Source organism: Pecten maximus, chromosome 10 (assembly GCF_902652985.1).
Source record: "Pecten maximus chromosome 10, xPecMax1.1, whole genome shotgun sequence".
In the NCBI taxonomy this organism is placed as follows: Eukaryota; Metazoa; Mollusca; class Bivalvia; order Pectinida; family Pectinidae; genus Pecten; species Pecten maximus.
In genome coordinates this window covers 21316213-21339818 of record NC_047024.1, presented here as the reverse complement: position 1 = coordinate 21339818, position 23606 = coordinate 21316213, and the positions used below count along the sequence as shown (strand labels likewise).

Here is a 23606-nt window from a genome sequence, read left to right as displayed (position 1 = left end):
GTTTAAATTTCCTGTTAAAAATGATTTTGTTTATTTCATATGTACCTAAACTTCAACAAGTAATGGGAAACAATGGTTATTATTGTTTTTAAATTCATTTTTTATTTATTGTCAATTCTATACTTATTTCCCCTTCAGATAATTATCTAATAATCATAAAATGCCAACTGAACAAGGCATCACAAGGGATACAAATCCCTTGCCAAGTGCCAAGTACCAGGGGGTATATACCCATATATATACTGCTATAAGCCATATATTGTATATATATAGTAATGGTCACCTTGTCCTTGACCTTGACACCTTGAATCATGAACTCCTGTAAGGCTTTAATTTCCTACTTGACCATTGTATGAAGTTTTTATCAAAATCTGTTTAAAATGTGAGCATACATATATATATATATCCATGTGGTGGTATGTACACATGTTCATATGCACGAAATGCTATGTCTCCTTCCTGACTTCATCACGAGGGAATAATATTTAAGGTAACTCTTAAAAATAACTTTTATAAAAGGGGTACAAAAAACACATTATTCTCGGTAAATATCAATTGAATGGCTTCTTAATTTAATACTGCATACAAATCCATTAATTTGGCTATACATCATCATGTGTAACAGAGGAGAGTACAGTGTAATAAGGTCACCTTACTAGCTCAGACTAGTGGGAATTTCCCTAGGCCTAAAGTTAGGATATTTGCCTTGAGAGCGAAAGGTTGCTTGCTCGAAGCCCAGCATGTTCAGGCTATTTTTCATTACTCCTTCTTATTACAGATTTGGTGCCTTGACCACTCCAAGTGAAAGCTATAGGAGATTGAGAGGCTTCCTTAGAGCTAAAGAGCCTGGGTTATGGTTGTCTTTGGAGACAAGACTTTGCGAAGGAGGGAATAGTGTAAAAGTAGAGAGTATAAAGTCACCTTATATTACTAGCTAAGACTAGTGGGAAACACCCTTTAGTTTATTAGTTTAGTTTAATTTATATATAGTGATAGGATATTTGCCTTGAGAGCGAGAGGTTGCTAGTTCGAACCCTCTTGCTTAGGCAGGGTATTTTTCATTACTCCTTCCAATTACACTGTCACATGTATTCACATACAATGAAAAGTAGGTTTCTTATACATCAAAACCTTAAAAACATGTTTTCATATTACATTTTTCTATTTAATCATTATACACACAATATTTGCATTATAAACAATATAGTTTATATTTAATCAAACATATTAGCAAATAGCTATAGGTTCATTAACCTGTGTCCTGCAAAGCATTGTTTAAATAATTTCAGTACTATATAAATATACAATTTTCATGTGTAACAGACATGTCAAGACGTTGTTTTCTGATAAAATCACAAATACCCATGAACGTTGATCACAAGATGATTTGTTAAAACAAATCTGTCATTTGTTCTTTGAAGCATATACCACATTTTTAGAAACGAAATATACCTATAAGTAATATAACTGTATAACAAGAGGCCCATGGGGCCTGTATCGCTCACCTGGTTGGATTAGACCAAATGTCGAAATAATGTTCATATTCAATTTGTTTTATTTGTAAAACTCTAACAATGCTATATATGGTTATAGTGTGGGTTCCGAACTGCTTTAAAGATTAATGAAGTCCAGACTCTCGAAGGTCTGAAAGACCTCAAGAATTGTTTATAGAACATGCATTCATCACTTTATGACAAGTAGCGATTTAAAGGAATTACCTCTATTTCACCTATTGGGCCCCACCCCTTTGGCCATTCGGGGGTCAGAGTCACCATTTATGCAAAATCTGTTCCCCTGTTTCTGACCAAATTGGGTTCAAATCTATTCATAACTTGATGACTAATAGCGATTCAAAGGAATTACCTCTATTTCCCCCACTGGGCCCCGCCCTTTTGGCCCCTTTAGGGTCAGAGCCACCATTTATGCAAAATCTGTTCCCCTTCCCCCAAGGATGTTTCGGAACCAAATTGGGTTCAAATCCATTCATAACTTTATGACTAGTAGCGATTCAAAGGAATTACCTCTATTTCCCATATTTGGCCCCGCCCCTTTGGCCCCTCGGTGGTCAGAATCACCATTGATGCAAAATCTGTTCCCCTTCTCCCAAGGATGTTTCTGACCATATTGGGTTGAAATCCATTCATAACTTTATGACTAGTAGCGATTTAAAGGAATTACCTCTATTTCCCCTATTGGGCCCCGTCCCTTTGGCCCCTCAGGGGTCAGAGTCACCATTTATGCAAAATCTGTTCCCATTCTGCCAAGGATGTTTCTGGCCAAATTTGGTCAAAATCCAATAAGAACTTTATGACTAGTAGCGATTTGAAGCAAATGTTGACGGACGGACGGATGGACGGACGGACGACGGACGACGGACGCCGCGCCATGGCATAAGCTCACCGGACCTTCGGTCCAGGTGAGCTAATAATATAGCCGCTTAATTGATATCATGAAAAACACTCTAGACGTTTGAAATATAAAAATGTATCCTTTGTTCTTGGAAGCGTACCACATTCTTGGAAACGAAATATACCTGTAAGTAGTTTTATATATATAGTCACTTGATATGATGACAAACATTCTAGATGTTTCAGTTTTAAGGCCTGTCATATCGTATATGTATCAGCTAAGCAGTGAAGATAGTGAAGGAGCGGTTACTAACAATACAGCCATTGTTATATGTGGTCATATATTTCACGACAACAAATTTATTCATCTGTAAGGAGCTTAAAAAGGCAAAAAACTACCTGTACATCCACTACCACAACAAAGGATTCAGAATATTTAGAACGATAAAGCTAATCTTTTTTTGGTAAAGATGAAAATGTACCAGGTCGTGTCAGTGCAAAATGCACCTAAATTATCTAGAAATAAAAATCCATTATAGTTCTCAGAGGGATTAGCATATTGTTTGGTAAGATGCACCTGCAGATAGGAGGGATCTTTTTAATGTGCAAGGATCTATCTTAATGTGCAGACATACAGCAGGCAATATATATATATATATATGGCCATTGGTAAAATAAGTAAAATCCATAATATGGTTTGGTTTAATTTGGTATTGTTTACAATCTATTAAAGTCATAGGAACTATATATGATATTCATGTGAAAATTATATGTCTAGTTTTCAGTGAAAATGTTTTTTTCATTGTCATTATATTGTTATTAAGGAGATATTGACCCAACTCATATAGTGTACCAATAATAAATACCTACCAAGTTTCAACACAAAAAAAAATATCACATTTCTCTCAAAATATTCAAGGTCATGACAAAGACAGTTTAGTAGCTCATTGCAATGTCTCAATGTACGGGTCACGATATTCTGATATCAGAGTTACCTCCCTTTACTTCACTTTATCAGATGGTATAGTAATTATAGCTTGATAGCCGATGTGGACCAAGAATGGGTCATGGATGGATTGTAAAAGATACACAGGGCATTAGCAAATACAAATGGATAGAGTAGAGACAAAAATGAATTAAAGTACATAACACAGCTGTTTCGTCCTTCTAGAACTCGTCAGTGAATCTAAGGGCATAAACTGTTGATATCCTTGAAGAGAAAAACTCCAAATAAGTGTAAAGTAATATCAAAATCTGGATGTGAAGGTGCAAAAGACCCATGATTCAACAAATTTTATCATTTTCAATATTGAATTTCTGAAGAAAACAAATTACATGTATATTCCAAACTTTGTTCCTATTTAAAGTAATTAGAAATTGAAAATAAGGTTGATATTAGTGCTTTTAAATTAGTCACATTTACAAGACATTGTTTCAATCCAAAATATATGCCAGGTGTATAATTTTGAGTTAGGTTTTTTGAGGCTGAAAGGTCATATTTATTACTTAACAGGTCTTGCTAAAATTAATATATTTGACATCAAAGGATATGATGCATTAACTAATTTAAATTTTGGAATTTAAAAAATCAATTTTCTTGCCAACAAAGTTTCTTTCTGGCAATCATTGAAAACACACAGATTATATAAGGGGATTCTGGAGTACATTATGTCTAATATAGCTACATATCACATACATAAGTCTGAGTTTCCTCTCATTTGACTATAAGATTGACATGAATTAAATGTAACCCTAGTAAATACTAGCAGCAATATATACCGCTCGGCTAGAGAGATCTCCTCTTTAGCTTGATCAGTTGAGCGCAAGACTTGTAAACCAGAGGTCACAGGTTTGATCCCCAGCGGAGGCAGTGATTTAAATGAAAATATGAATTCCAAAGAATTTGACTATCTGCAATTCATTATTGTCTGTGTATTACGAAATACTTTTTTTTAGATATCAACTAACCAAATTACACCGAGTTGTTAAGTATTCGTGAAGGTATGTATGGTATGTATTTTATTTATGTAGTACAAAAATAAATTATAATATCCCATGCTGACAGAACACTGACTATAATCAATGTGACAAAAACCTTTAGCAAGAGGTATAGGGTCATGCTGGCGATTGACCAGTAACTAAAATTAAAAAAAAAAATTGTATGACTGTAAATTGAGTTGTAAAAAAACATTGGCCCTGGCCTAAATATGGCATGGTCTAAAATTGGCACTACGATAATTGGGTCATAGATTAAAGGAAGGTGCAGCAAAATACTGAACATCGTATTATCATCTTGGTATACTCTGCTACATACATGTGTAATACATATGTATTATGGTATACGTACAGTGCAGATAACGAAAGTACATATACGATCAATACTAATTTAGTAATTAGTATCATTTTTAATTTAAATGTTATCAAACCAAAAAAAATACATCCCGTTAAATTACTCTTTCTATGTGATAAAATTATATACAAAGAAACGAAATTATCAAAGAATTTGGCTGGAAAAGAGCAACAACCTTTTTCATCAATAAGACAGTGAAATATGGACAGTAGTAACCGGTCCTTGTCATTGGCAAGCACCTGCTCCCGACTGTATTTGGAATTAATCGTGACGAGGAAGGGACGTGTTTGGATGTTAACATATTTGCTTATATACTTACGAATATGCTCTTGGCCTACTCATCCTGATTTCCCGTCGTATGTTACAGAAAGCCGGTCACTTGTACTCCATTTCGTAAAATTATAATTTATCGATAACTTACTGTACACAGTGACATCTAGTGGATCTTTATCTTGTCGAAGCTTTGTTTTGAATTCCGTTCAATAAAACGCTCGAATGAACGTAATGTACCGCACACGTGAGCATGTGTCGAGCATTTTACAGAAATAAAAGCAAAATATTTAACAAAATGACAGTAACGTGACCTTAAAATAAAATGTTTATTGTTACATTTATGGTAAATTTATATCAGACGATAAATCGTAAATAAAAGTGACAAAATGCGGGTGTGGTCACAATCCGGAATATCACGGGGAAAATTAGACAACCTTTATAACTTCCGCTTGTTAAAAGACACGCGATGGGTACCGGTCCAGTTCTAAATTTGCTTTCATTTAGCTTCATATTGTTGATTTCAGTTGCATTCTTTTGTCCAAGAGATGTATCTGCTGATGGTGTATTGGGATGTGGCGGATTTGTTAGATCAGATGTTGACATTAACTTCTCATTGGTCGAGGTAGGTTACGCCCCCCCCCCCCCCTAAACACTGTCACTGTTTTACAAATTTGTTATGTACACACATAATATATATTCTTTGATCTCATATATGATATGTGTATCCCCCCTCACATCTGACTCGATTGAATATTTGGAAATAACCCCAGTCTGATGGTGAAATCAAAAATCATTGATGGTTTTGTCATCTGCATCTATAAAAGACTATAGGTCCTAATGCTTCGTTTCAGGCACATAGACTGACGCGTGAGCTTTTTATTAAAATTGCTAAAACTACAAATACGAAGATGTGCGTCCTTATAAATAAATTGTTTTATAGACCATCAAAGAAAAACCACCATTCTTGAAATTGTATGTTTGATATTTTATATACAATTCAAAACTTACAGGAAAGAATCAAATTCTTCTTCTTAAACAGACCAAGATTCCAAGGTTGGAGCGACAAATGTCTGTGACTGTTATGTACTAAGGGTGCTTAAAAGTATCCAAAATAATTCTACTGTTCAAAATCATGATATGTAGATCTAGAGGTACCATAGTGTTAAACTGTGATGTGTTGAGGATAGTGCAGACATGAAATCACATGAAAAAGACATCCGTAAAGTGTCAAAAGCTTATAACTTTTCTACTCTAGATTCTGAAAGATTACTGAATCAAATAAAAACAATACATGAAGCTGACCAATTGTAAACAAACAAAACTTTAGATACTGAAGGAAAGTAACTTGTTTCATGTGAATTTGTTGAAAGTATATCTGTAAGGAGTATCACTGGACATTCTGCCTACAGATGGATGAATGGACAACCCCATTCCAGTTAACATCTCACCCATAAGTAGTTCTAACTTCCAGACAGCCTTTTCTATGGAAACTGGAAAACATATTAATGGTGCCAGGCCTAGGCATTGAAGAATTTATACTATAGGGTAATATCCACCACACTAAATGTGGCAAAAATTGGAAGATCTTGGAGAACCTGCAGGACATCAAAAAGGACTTTGGGACCAAATTTTGTAAACTGTCTTCAAGGAGGAAAATTTCAAAAACAAACTGCATGGTCAACTATAATTCTAAAACAGGGCTGCCTTCCAAATAAACTGTCTTCATGGAGGAGAATTGCATTTAATAGACTGGTCAATCATACCTTCCTAGACAGGGTTTTACTTGTGATAGGAATTGTTTTCACTTTCAGAATCGTTAATCGGAAACTCAAAATCTATTGATTATTGATTATAATGGTTTTCTAAATTTAGCACAGACTTGACCTTTTATTTCATGTACCTCTTAAGAACATTAATTTCATGTCCTAGCCTTTGTTATCAATAGTTTTAATACTGAACACAAAGCATTTAATGGTTCTGAATATATTTAAATCTCTTTAATCGCTTGTAAATGTAAATGACCAATGAATATATCTGTCAAATTTAACATCAGCTACTTCTTGGTTCAGTATACGTAGTGTACAAACACTTTTAAGAAATTTCGGATTAATTGCCTTTTCAAAATCATCATCGATGATTTTTTTTTTTTTTTTTTTTTTCGACCAAATTTTTTCTCATTTTCTGTCATCGGCCCACCACTAGCTTTCACTGCATGTCTTCCAACCGTCTGAAGATTCTGATTATCCATCCACCGTAATATACTGTAAAAGTAATATACATATACATGTACTGTTAGCTGTAATATATCATAAGTAGCAGATGATAGTCTTAATTCCTTGTGATGTTAAAATGCGAAATTGAGTTGGCTTGGAGTTTCACACATGCTGAACATGTTTTTCTGCTGTTCAGATATGGTGATTATATTGGTAACACATGGATCCTTAAAGTTTGGGTGTGAGCTTATAAAATATGTCCGTATTTCTACATAACTGTATTAGACATTGGCAGGCTTAATGACAGGCATCGGATTCAACGCTTGTTGCTGGATAGATAATTTTATGTAAATATTTAATGATGTTTTAGGTGAAGCTGTATACACCTCATGGCAGCATCAAATACCAGACGGACTGTGCTCCGAACACCGGTTACTACCTCATACCTCTGTACGAAAAAGGAGATTTTGTCCTCAAGGTGGAGCCACCAGCAGGATGGAGTTTTGGTAATTACACAATTATTATAATTAAGAATTACTTGATTATTATGTTTGAGTTTTTTTTTTTATCAACCTCTTTCACCGAGACGGATGTTATTTAGGAAAAGGATTCAATGTATTCAGGGCTCAGCCAAATTTGTGATAGGGTTAAACGTTTGGTAATGACAGACGAAAAGAGAAATTTTGCAAAATAAGTTTGTTTTATCCTGTAATACCTGCTCAACTTTTGTATAAGGCTTTACTTTTTCTTCAAGTTTCAAGCAATACATTATGGCTCATCAGAATTTTATCATTCTGTTTACTCCTAACCTCAAAAATGTTTACCTGCATTAATATTATGTCAGGAAATTAAAAGCGGGGATATTAATTCCAGGAATTTGCTTGTTTTTATTAAAAAAAACATCAATTTTGAAGATGAACTCTGTAACACATCAGTGCTTTTTCTCACTGGTTTGGGAAAGGGCCTTTTTATCTCATTTTGGGAAGAAAATTGGTGAATTGGGAAAGATTATTTCAGGAGTAAACTGCAACTTTTGGGAATTTGGCTTAAATATGAAATAATTTCAATTGGAAATGGGGCCCAAAAAGCCCCCAGAAAAAAAGCCCTGCACATACAGAAAAAATTGTTAAAGTTTTATCTCTGTGAATTGAATATCCTTTCCCAAATTGTTTGCCTTCAAATCTTTTGTTGTTGATGCGTTAAACAACAGCTTCCTCCATGGAAAATGACAAAAATGTATATTTATTAATTGATTGACTGGAAACTGGTACCTAACTGTGATATTTGTTTGAATTGCCTTAATTTATTTTTCACAGAACCTGATAGTGTGCCCCTAAAAGTAGATGGTAGCACGGATCACTGCAGTCTTGGCAAGGACATCAACTTCCGTTTTACTGGCTTTTCTATAAATGGAAAGGTATTTATACCACTATACCACATACACACTATTAGGAATGCGTCGATCCAATGTACCTTTTTACCTGTCAGAAATTGCTTTTAAATATGCATATACATTAATTTGTAAATAAGTACATGTACATGTAAAATGTTTTTTCTTATTTGATAAAACTATGATTGGCACACATAATTTATGAAATTATTTTAATGAGAATTAAACATTGCAACTAAAACATATTTCTCAACAGTTTGGTCCACTGGAAATTTTTCATCAAGTATGATATATAATATATGTGCTTTGTATGTTGGCTGTTTGTAGGGAACTCAGAATTGTTAAGTTACTGTAAACGAACTTCTTTGGGCAAGCACAAATTTTGGCACAAAAGCTAAATGAAACGAGTTAGCCAAATTATGGATTAGCACACCGACAATGCTTGCAATATAAAACATTGTAGAAAAACTACCATGAGCACAGTCAAAATTTAGCGACATTCTTCCTGCACAAAATTGCTGAAATAAGATTGCCGCTTACGGTTGTTATTACTTTCACAGTACTACTAGTTGTTTCCAAGAGTGAAATTATTTGTTCCAGTAATTCCAAGCAACCACTAGAAATGAATTATGATGAATTTTAGGTTGAATAATATACAGTGAAATTATAAATAACCTTGTGTATGTCCGCTAGGTTGTGAGTAAAGGACAAGACAAAGGGCCCAGTGGGATCAATGTTATTTTGAGGAATCAAGGCTCCGGTGAAACACTGCGGACAGCTGTCACAGGAGAGGATGGAAAGTAGGTCATCTTAATCTGCATGTGAATCCTTTATTTTACCAGAACATTAATATAAGTTGTGCTTCAAAAAAAAAAAGAAGCATATCAGTGATATTGAATTTGTAAATGAGATTTATAAAGAAATTAGTCAAGTTATCATAATTCCTGCATTTTCAGCACTGTATCATCAGATAGTACAGTGTTCCTGTTAGAATTGACATTTGTCTAACATTTGTCCATCATCCATCCATTATCCATTCATCCTATCCTTAACCCTTTCGACCCTAAGAAACTTTAGTGGACTCTGCCATTCTTTCATAATTTGAAGTCCAATATGGTCAGTAGGGGTGAAAGGGTTAAACAGTCTTGTTTTTGCTATTTATTGAAATGTACTGGAAGGACCTTTCTCAAATTGTTATAAGGGGACTCGCACCACTGATCCTGAGTTGTATGTTTGTTATTTTAACAAAATGAGGCATATCATCTTGGATTTCGGCACGAAGATTGCGATCACTATTTCTACAGAAATTTTGCATGGATCTTTTTCAAGTGTCCTATTTTGGCACTCCTTAGTGCCTTGTTGTGTAAAAACAAGATAGCTGACAGGCGACCATCTTGCTTTTGAACAAATGGCGATTGTTAGTAATATATACGTTTTGTCATACCATGGAAAGTGCTAATATCCCCCGTGAGAATCTCGTTGGGTATTATTTATTAGCTCACCTGGTCCGAAGGACCAAGGTGAGCTTATGCCATACCGTGGCGTCCATCGTCGTCCGTCCGTCCGTCCGTCAACAATTGACTTATTTGACTTCTTCTTCATAACCCCTGATTGGAATTTGAACAAATTTGGTCAGAAGCATCCCTATGGGTAAGGGACTCAAAATTGTACAAATGATGGGGCTGACCCCCTGGGGGCCTCTGGGGCCGGGCCAAAAGTGGTCAATTTGGCGCTATTGATATAAACGACTTCTTCTCTGAAACCAAGCAATGGCTATTGCTCATATTTGCCTGGTAGCATCACTATGAGGTGGGGATTCAAAATTGTACAAATGATGGGGCTGACCCCCCAGGGGCCTCTGGGGCGGGGCCGGATGTGGTCAATCCGGCTATATTCATATAAACGACTTCTTCTCTGAAACCAAGCAATGGCTATCGCTCATATTTGCCTGGTAGCATCACTATGGGGTGGGGATTCAAAATTGTACAAATGATGGGGCTGACCCCCCAGGGGCCTGGGGGGTGGGGCCGAATGTAATCAATCCGACTATATTGATATAAACGACTTCTTCTCTGAAACCGAACAATGGCTATCGCTCATATTTGCCTGGTAGCATCACTATGGGGTGGGGATTCAAAATTGTACAAATGATGGGGCTGACCCCCTGGGGGCCTCTGGGGCAGGGCCAAAAGGGGTCAATTTGGCACTATTGATATAAACGACTTCTTCTCTGAAACCATGCAATGGCTGTCGCTCATATTTGCCAGGTAGCATATCACTATGGGATGGGGATTCAAAATTTTACAAATGATGGGGCTGATCCCCCAGGGGCCTGACTGGCGGAGCCAAATGTGGTCAATCGGGTTATATTCATATAATTGACCTCTTCTCCTGAACCAAGCAATGGATATCTCTCATATTTTACTGGTAGCATCACCTTGGGGTAGGAATTTAAAATTGTACAAATGACGGGCCGATCCCCCTGAGGGCTGAGCGGCGGGGCCAAAAGGGGTCAGTTTGCAGAATTGATATGAACGATTTCTGCTCTGAAACTAAGCAATGGTTATCGCTCATATTTGCCTGGAAGCATGATAGCATCCCTATGGGTTGGGGATTCAAAATTGTACAAATGGTGGGGCTGACCCCCCAGGGGCCTGAGGAGCGGGCCAAAAATGGCCAATTTGTTTGAACAACTTCTTCTCACATATTACTCACATTTGTATGGTAGCATGGTTATGGGGTGGGCATTCGAAATTGTAAAAATGTTAGGGTTGACCCGGGCCGCCAGGAGGCTGAGGGGTGGGGCCAAAAGGGGTCAATTTGGCTAAATTGATTTAAGCAACTTATTCTCTGAAACTTCGCAATGGTTTGACTGGTAGCATCCTATTGGGGTAGGGATTCAAAATTGCATAAAGGAAGGAGCTGACCCCCAAGGGGACAGAGGGCAGGGTCAAAAGGGGTCAATTGGTCTAAACAAGTTCTTCTCTGAAACTAAGCAATGGATATCACTCACATTTGTGTGGTAGCATCCCTATGGGGTCGCGCCAAAAGTCATTTCATTTCATGGATTAATGCACTTTTTGGCATTTTTGGTATTAAAATAAAACCAATGTACATGTACCTATATAAAATGCTTATGATATATATTGACATAGCAATACCAGCAACAAATATACTTAAGCATCATTCTTGTTTCATATCTCATGAAACCAGGTGAGCGATACAGGCCCTCTGGGCCTCTTGTTGAAGTTCATTATTCAATGAAATTGTTGCATGGGATATTAAGACATTAGTTTTGATGAAATCCATCACCTGGAGTCAGAGGGACACACTGAGTATATTATGTAGGTTGTATAAAAATGTTTGGTAATTACAGGTATACCTTTACTGGAGTTTTACCTGGAGAGTATGAAGTAAAGGCAACACAGTCAGAGGATCTCAACTTCCTACAGGTAAGTGTAACATATAATATACAGGAAATCTTACAGTGTCTTTATTAATACCAAATACATTTCGCGAGTGGAGCTAATATTTTGATATTTTTCACTCGTGAAATGTATTAGGAATTACTAAAGATAATGTAAGATATTCTGTTTACAGTATTACATTTTTATAGCAAAATATAACAGCTCGGCTTTTAATTTTCCCCATCTTCATTTGTAAGCAGTGTTTTAATTGGTCAAATCAGAAAGGTTATATTTTTCACTAGAAAATTATTCTATAAAAGTTATGATCTCAACTTCCTTCAGGTAAGTGCCACATGACGGCTTGTCACAATAAAACATCATGTGGCGTATGTATTATGTACACAGTCTGGGAAATATGTCTTGTAGATAAAACTACAGATCAAAAAAATTTTAATATGAATATTAACATATGTTTACCGAGTATATTTTTGGTCATAAAGCATTTTGATTGATAAAAGAGTCGAAAATACTAATGTCCTTCTTAATGGCCTCCCACAGTGAAATGAAATAACAAATATTCTTCTTTCTAACAGGCTGAGACCAAAGTGACCGTAACCAATGACAACGCCAACACAGGTGACAGTATCGTTATCGCTGGGTATAAGGTCAAGGTATGTCATTTATGATACAAATTCTTACAGTTGAATTGTTAGTCCCTTACCAGTGAAACCGAGGGAGACTATATAGGTTTCATCCCCATCCGTTTGTCCGTCCATTTGTCATTCCATCGACTCATTTTTCCGACCTTTTATCAGCCATATTATGTTGGCGAAAGTTGGTATGTAACACCAATATGAGTAGCTACAGATTAAATTCTAGTTTCAGGGTTTTTGGATCAAGGTCAAGGTCACAGTTACTATTTTTAGTGAGGGGTCGGTAGGGGACATGCATGTTCTGTTAATATTGCCCTTTATTCCTTCACATGGGTGGCAATAGCTCAGTCGGTTAGAGCATCAACCACGTAAACTCAGGTGAAGATCCAAGGTGTATGGTTCGATGCTCCCTACGTGTGTCGGTTTGTGTTTATCGGGAAGCTGAGAAACAGGCTGGTCTGTAATGTTGTGGTTGTGTCCTTGGGCATGATACTTAACCCAAATTGCTCTGGATGGCATACGAAAGGCCTCATGTATGATGTTCAGTGAGGTAGTCACCAGCTACTACAAGAGACCCCACCTAAAAATGACCGTGGCTGTTCACGGGGCAATAACCCAGCAAACAAACCAAATGTATCTGTAAATCATATAGTCAAATGAAAAGAAAAAAAGAATGTCTTTTTAAGGCCGTTTGTTAATTTTAGAGACACAGTCTGTTTTATTATCGGCAAGTTTTTTTACGAGAGAAACACTATGCACTGGTATTATATTTTCAGGGAGCAGTACAGAGTGAAGGAGAGCCAATCAAGGGAGTTAACTTTGTCCTGTTTTCTTCAAGTTTTAAGAAAGAGGTGAGACAGGATAAAAATAATGGTTGAGAATTTGAATTAAAAAAAAGAGTTTTTATATCAATATTGGTCAATTTGATATATCAAGTGAAACATTTGATTTGTTTCCATTCACGTTTGTTGTATAATAACAAATTATCAATGGAGTGACTTGGTTTCAAGGTCAATTACAGATAAACAGAGGTCAAAGCCTTTATCAGCTGCTGAAATCTGATATTTAATAGAACAATTTTTCAGATCTTTATCACAATTGATTACAGACCATATTTGATCCTTCAAAAATATTTATCAACGTAAATTTACAAAGAAATGTGTCAATGTAAACAAGAGATTTTCTGAGATTTTCATTTTTGTACTACATGGGTATGTGATTGATAAAGCACTTCAGTTTTTAAATGAAAACATGAATTCGTTTTATGATGTTTGTCGCTTAATGTTGATATTTGAATGTTCTGTAGGACATTACCGGCTGTGAGAAAGGCCCACTGAAAGGATTCACCGTAACAGACAACAACAATCCTCTTTGTTACACATCCTCCAAGGCAGACGGCAGCTTCACCTTTCCCGCTCTGCCTGTTGGGAATTTCTACATTGTATGTATCTTATCCTGTCAAGATCCCCTATATATGCCTCTATATATATATTTTTTTTTTACCATATGCTGTATTTGCTTTTTGCTCAAATCAGGGAGTTTCTTCATTTTAAAAGTATCTGCTTGAAAAAATGAAAAAAATCCTATTGTTTTAAAATCAAGAATTATTAAATGTTCATATATTTTTGAAATTTCAAAAAAGTCTTAATAATTTCCATATGAAAAATAAAGAATATAGATATGTAGATACTAAGAACTCAAAATGGAAATTGAAGTTGATAAACGCTAACGTTAAAGATATATGTTGACATTCTGAGTGTTGGTGCTTTATGTGAACATACCAAGTGAAAACAATAAACATTTGACCTTGAAAACACCAGGAATACAGTAATGTATGAAAACATTGTTTCATGTGCTGATTTTCCACACATTACAGCAGTTAGATATTAATACACTATATGCACAAATTTATGGAAATGAAGATATGGGAAAATCTCCAGTTGGAGAAATTCTCCAAGAACCCACATCCTGCTAAGTTCATGTGTGTGTTATAAATCATCTTCTAGGCTCCAGGAGGATTTCTAGATGATAAAGAGACCTCTTAAAAACTAAACACATAAGTCAAGAAGAGGAGCGACTCCTGAAGCAAGGTTCTAATTTCTTCTATAGCTGGTTAACAGAAAGTAGAATATATCAATGGAAACCTGGCTTTATAAGTTGTTCCTCTTTTTGATTCATTTGATATATATATAAAGAATTCTATTTCAGTGTTTCATTGTTTTTTAATTTCCTGTTTTGACAGGTTCCATTCTACAAAGGAGAACACATCAGATTTGATGTGTTACCAGGGCGACTGGACATACAGGTCCAGCATGGACCAGTCACTCTCAAGGTCAGTGACAAGTTCTACTCAAGGTCATGACTTTAAATATATGGTTTTACTATACAGTTGTAATTCAATGAATAGTCATTGTCTATAAAACACAAGCTTTGTTTGTTCATCTAGCCATTTTTTATACCAGTGTACATGTACAGTGTATACAGATTCCATTGTTTGTGATAGCTTTTATAGATTGTATTGAAGAATTGTATAAATGGGGCTATGCAACTTAATATCCGGAGTTTGATGAAATACTTTCTATAAAGTTGATATTTACAGTTAAATTGTGTTGTGTTTCAGTTGTCAAGACCAAATATTATATAAATAGAAGGCTTTACATATAGATATATTTCCATTCATTATACATGTACTGAATATGATGAAAAGTAGAATTGAAATATTTGAGTAAGAATGTTATATAGTGGTTTACAACTTGATACAGTATTGCCTTTCAACAATCCCAAATTTGATGTAATATAGATTTGAAATACATGAGTAAGAATATTATATGGAGATTGCTTTTCAATATCCTGAAATTGATGAATAACTTTATATAGAGTCAATATTGACAGTAGAATTGTGTTGTGTTTTAGGACATTTTCCAAGTGGAAGGATTCTCTGTCAGTGGGCGCGTCCTCAACAAGGCAGGGGTAAGTCTGATCTTCAACATGGTTTAAACTGCTACTGTCTGTAACTCTTCTTCACCACAAAAGTAAATTATTCTTGGATCTTCATCTTTTAAATATGGTTGTGATTGTTGCTGTCCAGGGAAAAACTATTGCTGATTTTAATGTTTGAATTTCTATTTTTCCCATGAATTGCATATTATAAAACAGATTACAAATTTGCATAGAAATGCGTTATTTGTATTACTATAAATAAACAACATATTTGTTATGAATGAGTTATGTATGTTTCATCGATTAAAATATATTCAGCTGACCTTTGTCTTTAATTATGACTTGACCTTGACCTTTAGGGAGCAGGCGTGTCAGGTGCGACAGTGTTGGTAGATGGGAAGGCAGTGTCACGGACCGATGCCAGTGGAATGTACCACCTGGAGAACATGAAGACTGGGACCTATCGTCTCCAAATCCAGACGGACAACATCTACTTTGATGATGTCAGTGTTAAAATTACACCAAACACACCAAACCTCCCGGACATCCTGGCCTCCGAGTAAGTCAAGGCTTCACAAAGTGATGAATTTGAATCTTTTTCTTTTGTTGTATATCTTACAACTATAAATTAAGTTGATCGTCATGACAATTTCGCTGTATATCCAAATACCACGTATCCGAAATTTAAACTATCATAGTTACAAAAATACACGTATTATGTTGGTCATCATGACAAAGTACCATGTAAGAGTTCCTGTTATGTTGGCCTCATAAGTTTCCATGTTGGTATGATATCACATATAAATGTACATTGGGGAACATCTGCATGACCAAAAAGATAAGCATCCCCTAAATTTGTGGTTCAGATACGAGATGTTTTTAAGTAATGCTTGTTGTAATTTTAATCTTTTGGTTGGTAGGTATTTATTTCAATAAGATCTTTATTGAAAATCTCAAAATCACACCTTGAATGAAGTTTTCTATTGTTTCCAGTGACATATTATCACTTATATTACAGTATAAATACGTATTGTGATGCATTCAAATTTTAAAGCATTAATTAAATTTAATGGATTAACGTAATGATAAATTGGCACATAAAATATATTCGCGGTGGACAAAAACACAGAAATTAAAATTATCACATAGTTTTAGCGCATTAAGTGCTAAAATAGGATATCTGCTGAAATATGTACAGTAATGCTATCAACTGGGAAACATGGGGCCGCGATGGTTGAGTGGTAAGGTGTCCCGACACTATATCACTAGTCCTCCACCTCTGGGTTGCAAGTTTGAAACCTACGTGGAGCATTTGCCTTGTACTGACCGTAAGCTGGTGGTTTTTCTCCGGGTACTCCGGCTTTCCTCCACCTCAAAAACCAGGCATGTCCTTAAATGACCCTGGCTGTTAATAGGACATTAAACAAAATAAACCAAACAGCTGTCAACTGGGCACTATGATGCTACTGCCTGTCTCTGATAAAACTTGTATCTTGCCAACATAAAACTGACTATAGTCAGTGAGACGAAACCTAGCAATAGAAGTCATGTAGGCGGTAAACCAGTAACTAATGCCTACAGAACACTGACTATAGTTGGTGAGACAAAACCTAACGATAGGCAGAGTCATGTAGGTGATAAATCAGTAACTAGCTTAAGCTGACAGAACACTGACTATAGTCAGTGAGACAACACCTGACGATAGTGGAAGTCATGTAGACGGTAAACCAGTAACTAATGCCTACAGAACACTTGACTATAGTTGGTGAGACAAAACCTAGCGATAGGCAGAGTCATGTATGTGGTAAATCAGTAACTAGCTTTATAGCTTAAGCCTACAGTGTTGAGACAAAACCTAGCAATAGGTGTAGGTAAGCGGTAAACCGGTAACTAACTAACACTGACATTACACTGACTTTACTCAGTGAGATGAAACCTAGGAATAGGCGTAGGTAAGCATTAAAATGGTAACTAACTATATCTGACAGAACACTGGCTATAGTTAGCGAGATGAAACCTAGCAATAGACATAGTCGTGTAAGCGGTAAATCTGTAACTAACTAACATTGACATAACACTGACTATAGTCAGCAAGACAAAACCTAGCAATAGGCGGAGTCATGTAATCTGTAAATCAGAAATTAACTAAATAAATAAAACTCTTATTGTGTATATACTACCTTGACTCTTCTGAGCGCTATGGAACCATTATAAATTCAAAAACATCAATTTATCATATGACTACCGTTATATACGGTGTCATAAACCCATCACATAAATTTTCTTTATGACACTAGTGTAATAACACCTTTCGCTACGCTGATTGGCTGGTTCCGTGAGAACTGTATTCATACGCGTGGGAACGACCTACTTCTTTTTACTACGACTCGTAAAAATGGCGACTAGTGCTTGTAAACTTTGAAAAAAAATCAACTGAACGACAAATTGGTCTATTAACATAACATATTGTACAATCAAAGATAAAATCCAAGATGTAAACATCCTAAGTTTTTTAATTATATTTATACTATATAAGATGTTAAATTAGGCCTGGCAAACATCTATTTTATGACCCCTAGTAACATATTTCAACTCCCGATAGAAAATTGCGGTTGCGTTGTCCGATGAGACATATCTAGTCTAGATTCTTTTCAAATAAACAAATAATAACATTATTTAATAAAATCCTCATGAAAAACGGCGATGTAGTTTGTTACAACTTGCCTTCAACGGTTACTCAGAATAACATGCTGACACTGTCGTCGACAAACACGTGTAATGTCAAAACAAACAACACTGCCAACAAATCGGCATCCAAAGTCGCTTTTCACGGCAGTCTGAACACAATGTTCAGTGGGAATATTCACGGTGGAACATTTCACATCTCCATAAACTCCCGCGAGGACGAGGATAAACACAAAGCAGTGAAAAGGCGCCGTACAATGGTTCTGTACGACAGCGACAGCGAATAGACATTTGTACAACGAAGCCTCCATTATCGCGCCAAGTGACGTCACGGCTTCGTCACATCAAAAACAGTCGCTCATGAACTTTCAAACTAAAATATTTTCCTCATTGTTTCAAACACCAAGGACAATTCATCTATTATAGATTAAATGAAAAAATGCTGAAATTTTGTTTTGAGACGTGTATTTAATAAAATGAATCCTTTTCAAGAGTCAGTTGTGTTAGAACTATTTCTTCTCTCGTCAATTAATAATTGACCTACTTCGAAGGTTCGGGTGATTTGGTTGAGATGTGACGATTCAAGGCAAAAGAGAAAATCAGTTTTTGATGGGGAACGATGAAAGAAAACGTCATATGATAAAAAGAATCTGTCATTCGTTTCCCTTCATATTAGATTTATGATACTCGTTTAGAATTTTTTATTTTTGCTCGCCAGAGGCTCGCAAAAATAAAAAATTCAAAACTCGTATCATAAATCTAATATGAAGGGAAACTCATGACAGATCCTCTATATCTCATACAGATTTTTCAACATTATAGCTGATAGATTTCGCTGTTATATGCTATATGTAAGAGTGCATTTCTGAGCTGGACTTTCTTGTTGAACAGTTTCAAGATGTGTGGTAAGATCGTGATCAGCCAACTCCCAGACACGTTGAGACAGGTCGCCAGTCATAGGCGAATCATCATCATCCCGCAGAACAAAAACATGGACGCTTCCTCTGCCAAGGCTGACGCTGAGGGAAACTTCTGTGCCAAGGTCAAACCTGGCAGTCATGTTGTACAGGTAACAACTCAGATTTTCTACTCTAAGTTTTTAAATCAATGTTTTCTACAATCAGATATTTCTGCTTGTTGCTAGATCCCATACATGAAATTTTATTTATTTTTTGTTCTAAAGATTTTATTTTACATCTTGTATGTGTTGTAGGTTCACTTGACTGAGGAAGAGAAAACAGCTGGACTGTCTATCGTCCCAAGCGAAAAGACTGTGACTATCACGGACAAACCAGTAATGGACGTCACCTTCTCACAGTTCCAGGCCAAGGTCACTGGCACAGTGATATGTCTTGGTAAGGTTAAGGTCAAGGTCATACACCAAGGTTATATGCCTTGGTTGGGTTCAGTATAAGGTCACAGACATAATTTTTTCTCAAGGTCTTTATGACATTGATACATCAGGAGTCAATGTCACTTAGGCACATACTCAGCTCAGATATAATATGTCTGCTTTTGTCAAGGTCAAGGTCACCATTGTAATGTATGATTTTTTTTTACCTTTTCAGCTGTCAAATAACTCCATTTTTTTACGATTTTTGGTGGTAATGTCTACAATAATCAACAAAGTGGTTATCCCCGGTAACCAGCTGCACCTCAAATAAGTTTGTGTTTCAGGATGCTAAGGCCAGGTTAATGTCACCATTGTTATTTACAAAAATGTTTGTCATCATCAAAGCATTCAAAGTCAATTATTAGTCCCTACCTATAAAACCAGGGGGCTATAGGTTCTTGTATGTATGTACATCATTCCTTGAGGGATTTTGATCGAACTTCACACAGTGATAAAGAACCATAATATCCGATGACAAGTTTGAGTTTCAGGGATTTTGGGTCAAGGTCACTGTTACTATATTTAGGAGGGCAGAAATTGCAGTTATAACAAGATTGATATTTTTTAACTGCATTTTCATTTCAATTTAGCAGTGATATTTATGAATGAAGTATATCATAAATGTAGATTTCCTTGTAGAATGGTAACCATAGCTGTATTGTATGTTTATTTCTGCTCACCCTTCAACAAACAATGATGAAATACTTTCCTTGTTTTCAGAAAAGTGTGGTCCTGTAGAAGTTTCCTTAGAAAGTGACAGACGAGGCGAAGTGAAACAGATAACACAGGTAAAGTTCAGAGGTCAAATAAGTACAGGACATAGAGGTCAAATAGATAAAGGTCAGGGAATTCAAGCACAGGCAAAGTTCAGAGATCAAATTGGCAAAGGTCAAACATAGATAAAGGTGATAGGTAAAGGGCAGATAATCCAAATATGGTAAAGTTCAGAGAGAAAAGACATAAAAGGTGAAGCGGTCAAACCTGTAAAGGTCAGAGAGGTTAAACATGCCGTGAAAAATTTCCACATAGGTCAAATACAGGTGAAGGTCAGAAAATATGTGAATTCCTAACTCAGTTATGACCCAAAGAGTGACAATGTGAAGGTCAAAGGTACATAAAGGTCAGAGAGGAAAAAGGTAAAGGTCAAGAGATCAAACCTGTAAAGATCAGAATGTAGTGGATTCAGGATAACACACATACTGTTCTTAGTTTTCCAACCCATGTTTACAGACTACATGTTTTTTATAGTCTCTTATCACGAATAAAGTTTACAGTAATAAAAAAAAAATCATGATCAACGTATTTCCCAGGTAAAAGAGGCCAGCAGAGGAGGAACCTTCCAGTTTGATAACGTCTTACCTGGAAAATACAAAGGTAAGTAGGATTCATTTATGTTAGTTTCTCATCAGCGATAAAAATGTAAGTATCAAATATCGCAGAGAAGGATGCTTACATTATCAATTACTGTAAACGTACATATTTTAGCGGTAATCATATTTTAGAGGTAATCATATTTTAGCATTTTTTTCGTGCTGGAAGCATTCTGCTGTTTGCCCGTATCGTAGTTTGTCTACATTGGTTTCTATGGCAATCATTATTTATGCACTAATTTATCATTCCGCTAATCTGTTTTAATTTTCGTTTTGCGTGTAAATTGAGCACACCAAAATAAGTACTTGTAGTGGTTTAGTAGCATGACTTATTTATTTTCTGGGCAATGGGTAAGCCAGATCATGTGATGGATGTTTAGAATTAAGTTTCTAGGCTTCATGTTAGACAAATTTGTAACACTGGTGTTGATTGTTTTGTAGTAACATTGCTACAGGACAGCTGGTGTTGGAAGGAGAAAACTTTGGAGGTCGAGGTGGCCAGTGCCGATCTGTCCGGGATTGAGTTCACACAGACCGGATATATACTCAAGTGTAGCATCTCCCACGAAATCAAACTGGTGAGTACATGTACTGTGGGGAGAGATATTATATAGGGATTTATATCGTATTGATCCTGTAAAAGGCCCAAGGGGCCAACCATTAACTTTTACTCAAATTGGGGGTGGGCTTATCGAAGGACAATGAAAAAGCATTTGTTTACAATTTTGCTGAAAGTCAAAAGACATGAATGGGTTTATACATGTTATTAGATAAATATGGTAATATTCAGATTAAAATTTAATCGTCCCATCGTACAGGACATTATGTAAAGATTTTTTATTTGCAAGCTATATTGGAGTGCAAGTCATATATATTTTAGATATGTTTAGTATGTAAGGCTGAATAAAAATAATTCCTTGAGTCATGTTCTCAAAATGGGAACCTTTACACATGTTTAACACAGATGATGTTAATCTTTCTATTGAAAGCATTAAGGTGTATGTAAATATTTTCATTGTCAGGAAAACCATAAAATATTTTTTAAATAAAGGATCTGCAGATTCTTTTATATACATTTATATATCAACACCTCACTTGAGAAGTTATATCTATGGTAAAGCTATCTTTGTATTTTTCCAGGATTTTGCTCATGAGAAGAAGGAGGGAAATGTTGGATCTTTCCAGTTAAACAAAGGGACTAACCGGTTCTGTCTGGCTCAGCCCGGCGTGTACCGCCTCACCCCCGACTCCTGTCACCAGTTTGACAAGGATGTGTTCACATATGACACGTAAGTCTCTCATCCAATCATGTATCACCACATGGTCAACTTGTGTCAGACGTTTGACAAGGATGTGTTCACATACGACACGTAAGTCTCTCATCCAATCATGTATCACCACATGGTCAACTTATGTCAGACGTTTGACAAGGATGTGTTCACGTACAACACTCAAGTCTCTCATCCAACCATGTATCACCACATGGTCAACTTGTGTCAAAAGTTGTGTAAGAAGTTTGACAAGGGTTGTATTCACTTACAATTCTTCAAGTTTCTCATCCGGACATATACTGCCAATTTTCCCATCTCAAAAGTCTCTGAAAAGTCAAATGATGGACACTTATCCAATACAAGCCTTCATTACCTCTCTCTTGACTTGTCAAAAGATTGATGATGATATCATAATAATAAACATCATCTCAGCAGTTTTGTTTAGCTGCATAATTGTCCTTTATTTTCCAGTTTCTTTAACCCTTTCACCCCTATTGGCCATATTGGACTTCAAATGATGAATGAATGGCAGAGTCCACTAAAGTTTCTTAGGGTTGAAAGGGTTAACGAATATGACCCCAGGACTCAAAAGTTTTGAATACTGCACAATAACCTTGGTTAACATAATGACCCTGCAAGTTATACAAAACAACAGTTACATATAATGAATTTAAGGTATGGTCCTATTTTACAGGTAAAAAAATCATGGTTCTGTTTTCCAGCTCAAACCCGGAGTTACTTACCCTGGCAGCAGTGCGACACCTGATAGAGGGCACTGTCATCACAGAGGAGTCTGCTGCAGACATCCAAGTCACTGTCAAGTGAGTGAATCACAGTATTTAGTTGAATTTAAACATTCAAAATCAGTATTTAGTTCACAGATTATTATACTGATTTCAAATTTTTTATTGAATTTAAGAATTTCTTGGTAAACACTATTGGGCTGAACAAAAATCAGATCAGATGCTAGTTGTTGTCACCATTGGACTTATATCTAAGGATATTGTTGATATTCATTGACAAAGTCTTTCATAATTCAACTTCAGCCTCTTCATTCCTATATTTAATGTTGTGCCACTTTGACCTCGGTAGCTCCACTTTGACCTTTGTTATTAAACTTTGACCTCAGTAGTTCCACTTTGACCTTTGTCGTTACATTTTGACTTATATGACTCTACTTTGACCTCTGTTGCACTTTGACCTCGGTAACTCTACTTTGACCTCAGTAACTCTACTTAGACCTCAGACTGTTGTTGCACTTTGACCTCAGTAGCTCCACTTTGACTTGTCTAACTCTACTTTGAACTCTGTTT

The 23606-nt window shown here is 36.0% G+C and overlaps 2 protein-coding genes across 3 annotated transcripts in view; one reads left to right on the top strand and one right to left on the bottom strand.

Moving 5' to 3' along the window:
- LOC117336453 (dnaJ homolog subfamily C member 5-like) overlaps positions 1–5197 on the bottom strand; it is a 33561-nt gene extending 28364 nt beyond the window's left edge. For both annotated transcript variants that reach the window (XM_033896972.1, XM_033896973.1), the window contains exon 1: positions 5018–5197. In XM_033896972.1, coding sequence (XP_033752863.1) covers positions 5018–5040 — 23 coding nt within the window. In that variant the 5' untranslated portion in view covers positions 5041–5197. The remainder of the gene's footprint in view (positions 1–5017) is intronic.
- A 222-nt stretch (positions 5198–5419) lies between these two features.
- Positions 5420–23606, top strand: part of LOC117336452 (nodal modulator 1-like) — a 33487-nt gene continuing 15300 nt past the window's right edge. The window contains exons 1-18 of the mRNA XM_033896971.1: positions 5420–5593; positions 7555–7690; positions 8501–8601; positions 9268–9374; positions 11951–12026; positions 12575–12652; positions 13411–13485; positions 13941–14075; positions 14877–14966; positions 15548–15604; positions 15934–16133; positions 19151–19328; positions 19473–19614; positions 20373–20440; positions 20963–21026; positions 21464–21600; positions 22163–22311; positions 23016–23114. Of these exons, the coding sequence (XP_033752862.1) occupies positions 5438–5593; positions 7555–7690; positions 8501–8601; positions 9268–9374; positions 11951–12026; positions 12575–12652; positions 13411–13485; positions 13941–14075; positions 14877–14966; positions 15548–15604; positions 15934–16133; positions 19151–19328; positions 19473–19614; positions 20373–20440; positions 20963–21026; positions 21464–21600; positions 22163–22311; positions 23016–23114 (2048 nt within the window). The 5' untranslated portion in view covers positions 5420–5437. The remainder of the gene's footprint in view (positions 5594–7554; positions 7691–8500; positions 8602–9267; positions 9375–11950; positions 12027–12574; positions 12653–13410; positions 13486–13940; positions 14076–14876; positions 14967–15547; positions 15605–15933; positions 16134–19150; positions 19329–19472; positions 19615–20372; positions 20441–20962; positions 21027–21463; positions 21601–22162; positions 22312–23015; positions 23115–23606) is intronic.